Genomic DNA, 11624 nt, shown 5'->3' with positions numbered 1-11624 from the left:
GACGAGTTTTCAAGTTGTCGTGGAAATGTAGATGTTCAAATTTCTACTTTTTCTGAGCACTTGTTTGACATTTTGGGAAATAAGCTTTTTGCTTATTTAGCTTTTTTATTCTCTTGCCCTCCATGTAAATGATATTGATAAGTTTAGTGTGTGTAATTAGAGGTTTAAGGCAGCACGATCACAATAACATCATCTCAGAGTGATTTTTTTGTTTGTGTTTGTTTTGTTTCTTTAACTTAATTGACTTCCAATTCAAGTATACATAAACATACCATACATATGTATACCAATAGAAAGGACAAGCAATACAAATAAAATACATACATACAAAAAAAAAAACAACAACCAAAAAACAAAAAAGAAAAGCTTTTTTGATTTTGGCATTTAGTGTTTTAGTTGATTTTTGTAACAAATGAATAACACAGTTTATTTGCTGACCGTTTATTTTTATGAATAAAAGATGGTGCTAGTAAAGAAATGTCAGAGTGAACATGGAGTGCATGTTTGTGCTTTAGGGCCTCAGCACAAGGACAGGATGCAACGCAGCACAAATAGGAAACACAGAGTGGATGTTGGCAGGAGTTTCCAAGAGACAAAGCTCAGAAGAGCTGCAGGTGCAGAGTGGGTGTGCATAGAGGGGAAACAATTCTTGGGAATTTGAAGCACCCGGAAAGTACTTCAGCACAATACAAAAGAATTTTCCCATTCAATATGCAGTATTAGTTGCAGACATTTATGAAGGAGGACGTGATTAAGAACCATCTGTCTTTCATGGAATAAGCTTTTGAATTGTTTAGGTTGAACTGCAGAGCATTTAAGAGTCAAACTTAAACACAAAATGCACAACAATGAGGCTCCACCTCAAATAAAAACTAGTTTAGGCTGACATCTAGTGGCTCTACTGCAGAATCACATAAATATTGATTGAATGCAGGAAGCTACTACATGTTATATTGAAAACTTCCAAATTAATGGTGTAAATTCCTAAGAATAACAATATGTTTGTATAACAATGTATTTCAAATATTAAATGTGAAGTTGTTGAATTTTGAATTTCTGAGCCTTATTTCCTTCAGCCTGATGACACAAACACATCCCAGACTATTTTAAAGGACATCTGATGATAAATATTCTAAATACTCCCAGCTACTGACATTGAGAGGCCATGAATTGTTATTCCCCACAGAACAAATTCTTGCCAAGATATTCGAATTTTAAAGGATGCTCGTAATAAATTTGAGGACACTGACATGTCTGGAAAAGGATGCAGATATCTAGTTGTCTGCTAAATGTAAATTACAGTCATTTAGAAAATGGTTTCTCTAGTTTGAAATGTGCACTCAAAATAAGTAAAGGGGGGACAGAAATCAACATGTTGGAACAAGCAGACACAGAATATTTATAGTAATTGTACGGATTTGTAAAAAACTACTTTGTAAAATGTGGTTATAACAAAAGTTACATCCAACCCCGTCAACCTGAAATATTACTCAAATATCAAACTTAAAATAATCTGTTGAAACAGATCAAACGTCATTAAAAAAAAAGTCTCAAATCACTTTTCTTAAGTACCTTTAGGTGTGATTCATGTACTCGTCAAACAGATGTAATTAATGTGTGCACACATAGACTGCACGTAGCTTCAGGGCGTCCTGTTATGTCTGCAGCAGGTGACTCAGCATGTTTTTGTTGCTTCTTCTTGGACTGATTCAGTTTGAGCACCCTGAAGATGTCACTGCAGTATATTGTGACGTTTTGAAACATGTTTGCATCCTGCTACTGTCATGGAGAGGACATGTATTTCTGTAATTTATAATAAACTGTGAGAACATGTTTACCTGCCAGGTAAGAAGATTTTGTGACATCCAGCACTTATAAAACCAGTTTAATACCCTTTTGGGTACTAAATGCAATCCAGCCAGCTCTAAAAAAAATTTATGAGTTCCAATTTAGTATTTTGGAGATATGAGCTGTTCGCCTGATAGAAACATGAAGTAGGAGATTTAAAAGTGAAGGCTGCCATAATCCAGAAATAATCCTGCTTCAACCATTATTTTATTAAATCTATTTAAAAACACTATAGACAATGTTTGTTTTTGAGAAATATAATAAAATACACAATAGATTTACCAAGGAACAGAATCTAGGGCTCATTATTGGAAGAGCAAAACCATGATGATATGGATGACAGGGACATTTTACAGCTCCTTTAATTTTATACTAACTTTCTGAGTAGTAATATAACAGTTCATTCATAGGACATTTACAGGCTGGTGCAGTTAGGTACAAACTGTGAAGGAATTTTCATACATAGGATTATGAAAATTAAACAGACAGAGAAAAGGCAGACAGTTGTCTTTCTTGAGTCAAATTGTAATCTACCTCTCTGTCTCCACAAGGCTGTTGTCAGGGGGAGCGGGTGTTAAAGTAGGGCAAGAGTTCTGCGTGTTGTGACTTGGACCACAGCTGTCTGCTATGCAGGAAATCTTATCTAGAGAGGTTTAACTAGGCATGTAGACAACTCTCCTGTAGACCTGACACATTCCCATGTGTGAACACTGTTGTAACTGTTGTTTCCTTGATCTATCAGGTTTGTGTTGGTCAATAAATCTCTTCGCTCGAGGCATCCATATTTCCAAAGCTTCTGAATTAGTAAGCTCAATATTTCTACAACACAAATTATAAGAAAAAACAAAGAAAGAGTTAAATTAGTGTAGTTGGTAAGTTCCCACTCATTATATTTGGGTTCATATGTTGATAATATCATAGCATGCTGATATATAAAACTACATACTAGTATTTTCTGTCAGTTAATGAATTGTCAAAAGTCTGATTTATCAAGAATTTTTTGCAAATTAACGGCTACATTATGAACCCAAATATAATACACTGTATATAATATGACTTACCAATTTAATGCTTATTTTCAGTTTTTTTCTTTCTTATAATTTGTACCAAATTGCACCACACTTACTGTAAAATGTGCTAAAAATTAACTGTCAAATACCTGCAAATTACTCAGAAATTAGTTTAAAATGAAGGGACCTGTAAAATAAAGCCTCACCGATGACACAATTTATTCTGCTCTAAATATTATCTGAATGAATCCATTTTTAAATACAATATGCATATATGTTTACAATATTTGTAAGCCAATAAAGTCAATTACACGTCATGATGTGTTGAATTCGAACAGCAAGAAGAATGTTTTATTTATTTGTTTATTTTTGTTTTGTTTGTTTGTTTTTATAATGCCGAGTTTGTTTTTTTGCATCAGTCATAAGTCTCAGTTTGGGGGTTTCCGTTTACCTGGTGACGTCACAGGTGAGATGAATTCACCTGTTTCGGGGTGTGGCCTGAGATGACTGCAGTCTCACCGCAGGCAGAGATACTGCCCAGGACGAAACAATGAACAGTTGCGTCTAGGTTCAGGTCAGAATACATCCTTTTATTTTTAAACGTCTTCTTTTCCTTTTTGTCATTTGAATTTTACTTTTTTTTTTAAAATCCAGAGCCAAATAGTTTTGTTTGTTTGTTTGTTTTTAACAGCAGCAGCAGTCCTGACATGATGAGACTACCTGCCGCGACCCTCCTGTGGTCGCTACTGCAAGGTAACTTTAATTTATTTACATACTGGCCTCGTTTTGTTTTTAAAAGAAGTCGTGTTAACCCGTTTATAAGTTTAAAGCCTTTCGAAATGTCCACTGAAACGAGCGCACCGGAGGTATCGGTCACATGACAGTTCTTGTTTATTTGACACATAGATGCATATCTTACTTCATTACTTGTCCTACAGTAGGCCTTCTAACAGTTGAAGCCTGCCGTGATGAAGCTAACAAAGAGCCTTTGTTTAGTTTTGACGTGTCATTTCTTTATTTTATTATTTTCCTTTCCTTGCCTACTTGCAGGATGGTGGTGGTTTAGTGTTGCTTTTAGATTCTTTCTAGTCTTCCAGCTTGTTTCAAAGAGTCACTGTGGCCTCTCCACATTTAGGGACTGATGAACTCAACAGGTTTCATTCCAGGTTTTGAATGTTTGGTCAGTAGTTTCACAGTAAGCCATTTCCTGTCACCAGTGTCGCCTTTGTCTGTGTCACCAGTTTTTCTGGTTCTGCCACTTTGAAATGAACTCCATGGTTGAGCAACACACACACACACACACACACACACACACACACACACACATACAGAGTTTGTTTCATTATTACCACACTCCTGTTCCTTTACTTTTGGCCACACACAAGCTACTGTTTCTCTAAATTGCGTCTTTATTGACACATGACATAGCTTCATTTCTTCCAATGGCATTAGCAAGAATACACAAAATACCGTATGTAACCATCTGTTTGCTGTCCCTCCGCAGTGTCGGTGTGTATTCAGGTGAATGTTCCTCAGCAGGAGCGCAGCACAGCTCTGTTTGCCTCAGTGATCCTCCGCTGCGACTATTCCACCTCTGCAAACCCCCAAGATGTTCTGGTCACGTGGAGGTACAAGTCCTTCTGCAAAGACCCTGTGCTAGAGTACTACTCCACAGGTAAGACACAACCTGTGCACCAAAAGAGAACATAATGCAGAGAATAAGTGATGGTATAACTGTCGGAGAGGCTGGTGTATTTTTGTATTGTAAGCCTCTTAAAACGTGCATATCAAGAAGTTATCTGTTAAATCAGTAGACTATTCCAGCGTCTATGTCCAGGCAAACATCTCTGTAGCAAAGCACAACCCTGCCTTAAAAAAAAAAGCTTGTTTCCTCAGGCTGTCAGGAAGGTGAACTCTGTCCTTTGACCTCTGTGGAGCCTTTTCTAACACATTGTCCTGCATAATTTTGATAAGAGTGTGTGCAAATTTACTGTATAGTTTGCCTACAATTGCGACACATGTTCATCTTTTAGCACATCTTTGAGTACGCTACACTGTATTTCTCTACACATGTTGCTTGTCTATGTGACAAATAAAACCCTTAAATACTTGAATTATGATGAAGGGACTTGCTGAAGCTAAACTCAAAATGTGTTTGCATGGATGATGAAGGTTTTTAAGCTGGTTTGGTTTTTGTTTACTGACAACATTCAGATATCATAGGAAAGATTGTAATTTATTGTGTTAATGAAAACTTTGCCTATGGTTCTGCAGCATACCAGTCTGCACTACAGTTAGGTCAGGATCCAGCGAATGATTGTCCAGATCGCCAGCGAACGGTACGCACTGTGATCCAGAAGAGAGGAAGCAGCGAGCCGATACTGGGAACACAATACCGCGAACGCAGGATCACCATCCAAAATAGTGAGTTCATACAAACACTAATATGACCCCCTGTGGTGGCATGAAAGCATGTTAGGTCTTGTGATTAAATGTGGTTTTTAGAAATACAGTATTTTAACACTTTATTATCCACATTATAATTTGTTTTGCTTCGATTAATACTTCATAACAAAGCTGAAAGTCTTGTTTAATTTAATTGTTTAATTAATTTTAGCAAAAATGTGAAAAAATATATTGGTTGTAGCTTCTTAATTGTGAATATGTGGTTGTTTACTTAGTACTGCATTACTGTAAAGTGAAGTGAATATATGTTCTTGTTGTCACTTTGGGCTCTTGGAAATGATGACAGGCATTTTTCACAATTTACTGACATTTCTTATACCAAATAATGAATTAATAATTGAATCACAAAAACCTGCAGGTTTATCGATTTATGAAAATAATCCTTAGTTGCAGGCCTGCTTCATAACAATTATTACATTAGAGCAAAGAGAACATGGTCCATTCTCTCAGCAGTTAATAGATAAAGACATCCTGACGGACCCAGTCCCAGTGTGAGGTCTGATTGATTTGAATTTGCAAATTACATCATAGTAGAAATAAAACATTCCTATCCACATAGATTTGGGATACCAAAAAACTGATTTGAAATATTTTTTTTAAGTAAAATATTAAAAAGGTTGAAGTGAGGTAATAAAGAAAACAGGCACATGATTCACTCCTGACTTAGCTGAATTTAGCTCTTGTGTTTGCTGTAATAGGATGCAGAAAACATGGATCAGTGTGCCTCAAATGTAGCAGCAGATAACTTTTTTTTTTCTTTCAGAGGAAAGCATCTAATAAACACAATGGCAAACCAGTCAAGGACATTTAACTGGAAGTGTGTGTTTGTGTGTGTTTGTACAGGTGCAGACTTGGTGATCAATGATGTGATGTGGTGGGACAACGGGGTGTACTACTGTAATGTCGATGCTCCTGGAGATACCAGTGGAGATTCTGACAAAGAAATCAAACTCATCGTCTACCGTAAGAAACAAAAAAGGAAAAAAAAAAAAAAAAAGTAATCACTGTTCAGGGTATGTCTCGGAAATTGCCTGCAAACACTCATGAAATAAAACACAAAACACTGATGTAGTTGATTAATATATTGTAACAGTATATGGAGGCATTACTTTCTAACACAGAGGTCAGGAAGAATGTGCAGCAGGCTTTTTATAGTATTCACAGAAACAAATAAACCTTCTGGGATTCGTCTGAATGTTTATCCAAAAGCAGTCAACCTATAGCAAACTCTGGATGCACCAGGAAAGATTGAGTTCTAGCAAGGCTCAAAGTTCAACACCAATATTAAACTCAGAGAGAGGATGTCTTCTCCATGCCTTTGAAGAGTCTCCCAGGATTGAGCTAAAAATCTCCTGGCAACACAATTTCTTCTGAAGTATTTTGGATCAACACAGTAACAAAGGCATATAGTAATAATAGAAACACATACAAAGTGAATAAATGATAAATCTTAATGTTTCATGCTAGTTTACTTTCACAGGTACACTCACTGATTTTGATATATTTCCAAAATCTGCTCCTGAAGTCCACAATTCTCACACAGCCGACTCCTAATGTTTTTTGGTTTTTTTTAACTAAAATGTGCACAAATTTGTTTCACAACCACTGTTATAAATCGATGTCTGGGGGCTGTAGTATGGCAGAATTGAGGAGTGCATGTTTAGCATCAAAATACACAGAAATAACTTAATGTAATGTTTGTAAGCATGTCTCTCTCTCCTTTCTCAGACTGGCTAACAGTGTTGTTCATCATCATTGGAGCTCTCCTTCTGATCATGCTGTTCTGTATCTGCTGCTGCCAGTGCTGCCCTCAGGCATGCTGCTGCTATGTCCGCTGCCCCTGCTGCCCACGGCAGTGCTGCTGTCCTGAAAAAGGTAGAGAGCAGGGATGGTTTGGAAAACTCTCCTTGTTGGTGTGTTTAAGTAAGCTCTGACATCCAAAACATGACAGTGGACTTCTGAAAAGCAAATTAAATCACAAGCTCTGTTGTCAGAGATACTCTACTGAAGATAAACGATAACATGGTTGTCATGAAACAGATCATGTGAATTTGGTCATATGAAATAGTTGCTGTTCAACAGCTGACATGACTCTCCAGTTTTGGATGTTAGGATTTCCTACAAGAACATGAAAACACAAACAAGGACTTTTCAAAACTATTTCTGCATGCAACTGTGATGTTAAAGATTGTCTTCGGGGTTGATTTATGACCTAAAAGTACTCTGCTTTGAATACTAATTTGTGCCTGACATGGATTTTCCACAAAAACATTCAATTACAATTAAAAATTTCATCTATTCCTTCTCTATCATTGAAAAATTCAGAATCTATCAATACGTAATTGTGTTTCCTTCAAAACTATAACTACTGGACACAGAATGTATCATACGTTACCAAAAAGTCTATTCTCAGTGTGTGGTTTGAAACTCTTGGTGTAAAGTAAACATTTGTTGTTCATGGACTAAAATCTAAGTCTTTTAACGTATGTCAGTGTAGAGAAAGAGTTTGTATACTTGGAGAAGACCTTCCCGTATATATTTTACAGAATATACTGTCTTCATCTTTCAGTGGTGATGCAGCATCGTATGATGAAGGATGCTCAGAGGGCCATGGCTCCCTGGATGGGAGGACAGCCGGTATATGGACCAATGAGCCACGCCTCCTCCCAGATGAACCCACTACTTTACTCAGGTACACACACAACATATCAGAAAGCAAGTCAGTTAATGAGCATTTTGTATATAAATACCTCCAGTAACAAAATCTACAAATCTCCGAAACATTATGATTTCATTTTATTTGATAAATTGTTTTTCTCCCTCCAGGATCTATGTCAGGGAAGAGCATCCCTATGAAGCCTATGCCCCTCCCTCCTCCTCAGTCCTCAGCGTACAGCATGCCCGCTCCCAGCGTCCATGGCAACCACACCCCTGCCAACACCAATCAGATGCTTGACTACCTGGAGAGCCAGGTGAGGGGGATGGACATGACCAGTCCTCTGCTACAGGTATGTAACCGCCCAGTATTCCCTCATTTTGTCTTTCCCAGCTGTATTGCTTTTTCTATTCTAGTATATTTAATTGTAGTACTTAAGTATCTACTTGGAGATCAATAAAATGGCTTTTAGGTGGGGATGGTTCAAATTACCAGCTGTTTAATTTGGAGTGAAATGAATTACAGACCTGAATACTCTGAATTCTGTAATCAAGAAGAAAAGACTTTTGTGCATAAGCTACCAGACAGTAAGTTCTTGAAAAAAAAAAGTAAAGGTGCATTTTAAGGTATTTGTGATTTATTGGTAAAAATAAGGGCAGAAGAAGATGAAACCCAATTTTTTCAGGTCATGTCACAATGCAATACACACCTGACTTGAAGTTTAAAAATAGCTGAAACTATTTTTTGATGCAACAAGTCACTTTTGTTTCAGGTGAGGTGGCCTGCCTCCAATCTTTTGAGAAACACTTTGCTTTTTTTGTAATTTTCCTAAATGCTCCAACTAGATTGACAACTGTCAGGGCACTAGTTGTATTATTTCCTGTTGGGAAAATGGAAATAGTGTAGCATTTCTTGTGTATAACTGCAGCACACTGAAACAGACAAGAAGTGGTTCTCATTTGTATTTACTTCTCTGTTTCCTCTTCTGTTTTCTTCCTCCAATCAGTCCCAGCCACACATGCAGCAGATGCCGCCTCCTCCCCAGCACATGCAGCAGATGCCCCCTCCTCCCCAGCACATGCAGCATATGCCACCTCCTCCCCAGCACATGCAGCAGATGCCACCTCCTCCCCAGCACATGCCCGTCACAGTCCCGTTTTCCCCCGGCCCTCCCAGCATGATCTCTGCCCTTGATGATGGCCCAACAGAGCGCCGTGTCATCACACTTCCACCACTAAGAGAGCAACAGCTGGGCAGAATCCCACCCCCTGCGCCCAAGACTCGCCCCCCGAGCTCCAGCGATAGCAGCCGCAGCGGCTTCGGCCGTCGTAACGAGCGAGGAGCAGCAGGTAGACGTTACCCGTCTCCCACCCGGTCCAGAGGTGTTCCCAGGAGCTACAGCCAGGAGTTACTGGACAGGCCGAGTGGCAGCATGGTGCAAGGAGGCATTGATCGCCCCCGATCACGTTCCAGGGACGATCTGTTTGACAACAGGTCCAGAGCGAACTACTCTCCACCTGCATCACGGCGATCGAGAAGAGGGTCCTGGAGCTCCGATGATGAGGCCAGCAGTCGGAGAGGAGGAGGGGGAAGAGGAGGTGGAGGTTGGGGTGACAAACCTCCCAGCTACACAGAGTACGAGCCTGGACATAAACCGGGTGCAAGGAGGAATGAACGCTACTCTGTAAGACACTCCCTGCTTTAGTTGACACACAGTCTTGCAACTACACCAACGCACTTACATCAAGACAGACGCACACATACACACACACATCACACACACACACACAGTCATCAATAAAAGGTTAAAGTTATGCTGATTGCTAGTAAAGTGAATCTAAAGTTAGTGTGTCTCTCTCAGGACAAGAGTTCTCGCAGTGGCACCAGCGTCGTCATCTGAACCCTCCAGCTGTGAAAGGCCCTGTGACCTCTGTTTCAGAGAACAAACACACCTCACTAGAACCGGAAGCTGTTAATTTCCTTGTTGTCTGACTGCTGGTAAACTTTTAAATACCACCATTTTATGTATAAAAATAAATCAGGAGCTAACTCTTTTATTACCCTTTGATTAAGTGAAAAGCCGGCTCTTACCCAGTACAGAGGGATTCATGAAATGTGAAATTGAAAGATTCAGAAATGTGGAATCATCCCTCTTCTCAAAGTGTGCAGGTGGTGAAGTAAATGTTTGATGTCAGTAAGGAAACAACTGTGGTAGCTTATAAATGCTTTGTTTTTTTAGATATTCTTTACTTTTTTTGTGATAATACCGCCCTCTGCTGGTTAATTTTTTAAATTGAAATATTCTGGGTGAGATTTGAAGTAGAAGCCTCCTTTTTGAAGTAACAGTTGAGTTCTGTATTCGATAAAGCTATAAACACTTAGTGTAGAAGAAGTGACTCCCTCAGGGCCAGTAGCACCTTTTAAGTCTAAAACCAACAAATTACAACTGTTGTTACATTAGCCTGCAACTATTTAAGCCCATAAAATATGGAAAAAATGCTTGTGAATGCTGAAATTAGCTTTTGGATTTTTTCATCATTTTTGTAAATAGTTATTTTTAATACCTCCTGGATGTCTTGAAGTAACTATAGTGTGTTTGTTTTTCTTATTATTTGAAGGAACGTCTGTGTACAATTGCAACGACTATTCTGTGTTCAGATAATGATAAAGTACTTTTAAACATTTGTAAAGTATTTACACACAATGCGTGCATATAACAGTAAATATGGTGTGTAAATAAGTCATTTACATAAAGTTGACATTGTCTTGTAGGAATTGAAGAAATGTCAATAACTTTAGGCCACTTTTCCGGTGTACATTGCAGAAAACCCACAAGTTTTTTTATTTGTTGTTTTTATTTGTTTTTATCCCTTTTGCTTTTATCATTGTAATTTTCAGAAACCCATTTTACCTATTCCTATGTGGAGTTATAGTTAAGTCTTCTCTGCCATTCATGTTTTTACATGGTTATGTATTTTCTCCTTCTTTTTTAAAAACATTGTACAGTACATTCAGTTTGTGTTTGATAATAAACTTTGAAATGGCAACTTTATGCTGTTGTTATTCCCATTTGAACTTTTAATGTTTTAAAGCCTCCCAAAACAAGTCATTATCAAACGAGTACAAGTTTGTATTATTTAACAGGCTTCAAGCCATGACCTCATGTTAAAATAAAGCAATGATTTTTTTCATTTAAAAAAACTGAATTCTATTTCACTATTTATATTACTGCTGTGAATGTGTTTATCCAACAACAATAAACAATACTTGATGGATTTAAAAAAAAAATAGTTTTGATTCTTTTTTTCTCTTTTCTGTTTTTGCTTGCTTATTCTATTTGGCAGCTTTATGTTTAGATCAAGATGGGGAGTGGGACTGTAACATTATTGACATGATTTCATGGGGTGGGGAGGTTATCAGTTTGCATACACTGAAATGAAATTCAGTTTCTCCCAAACCAAAACAGTTCAGTTGCAGAATAAACAATTTAAACAAACTGAACTACTAAAAATGTACTAAGAAAATATATTGAACAAGTTTCAAAGACTTGAAGGAGATAATGCACTTACAGTGTAGGCTACCACAGTCCTTCTGTGCAGAAATGTATTTAAAAGTTTATGTGAAGCTAATATGAAGCCATCCAA

At 37.8% G+C, this 11624-nt stretch overlaps 1 protein-coding gene across 1 annotated transcript; it reads left to right on the top strand.

Annotated features, from left to right (window-relative positions):
- The first annotated feature begins 3344 nt into the window (after window positions 1–3344).
- Window positions 3345–11243, top strand: LOC121904222 (immunoglobulin-like domain-containing receptor 1). The gene is made up of 10 exons (XM_042421862.1): window positions 3345–3432; window positions 3550–3611; window positions 4363–4533; window positions 5133–5282; window positions 6168–6287; window positions 7053–7199; window positions 7894–8016; window positions 8151–8332; window positions 8987–9664; window positions 9842–11243. Exons 2-10 carry the CDS (start codon window positions 3566–3568, stop codon window positions 9878–9880), a joined length of 1656 nt encoding a protein of 551 aa, XP_042277796.1. The 5' UTR covers window positions 3345–3432; window positions 3550–3565; the 3' UTR covers window positions 9881–11243.
- Window positions 11244–11624: the final 381 nt, after the last annotated feature.

This window comes from Thunnus maccoyii, chromosome 1 (genome assembly GCF_910596095.1).
Source record: "Thunnus maccoyii chromosome 1, fThuMac1.1, whole genome shotgun sequence".
Lineage (NCBI taxonomy): Eukaryota > Metazoa > Chordata > Actinopteri > Scombriformes > Scombridae > Thunnus > Thunnus maccoyii.
Note: the sequence above shows the minus strand (reverse complement) of the source record. Positions and strands in the feature narration are given on the sequence as shown.

What these genes read in the sequence shown, in the direction of transcription:
- LOC121904222 (XM_042421862.1), top strand. Translation starts at nt 3,566, where the DNA reads ATGATGAGACTACCTGCCGCGACCCTCCTGTGGTCGCTACTGCAAG. An exon ending in CAGGATCACCATCCAAAATA is followed by an intron (nt 5,283 to 6,167) that starts GTGAGTTCATAC and finishes GTGTTTGTACAG; the next exon opens with GTGCAGACTTGGTGATCAAT. An exon ending in AATCAAACTCATCGTCTACC is followed by an intron (nt 6,288 to 7,052) that starts GTAAGAAACAAA and finishes CTCCTTTCTCAG; the next exon opens with ACTGGCTAACAGTGTTGTTC.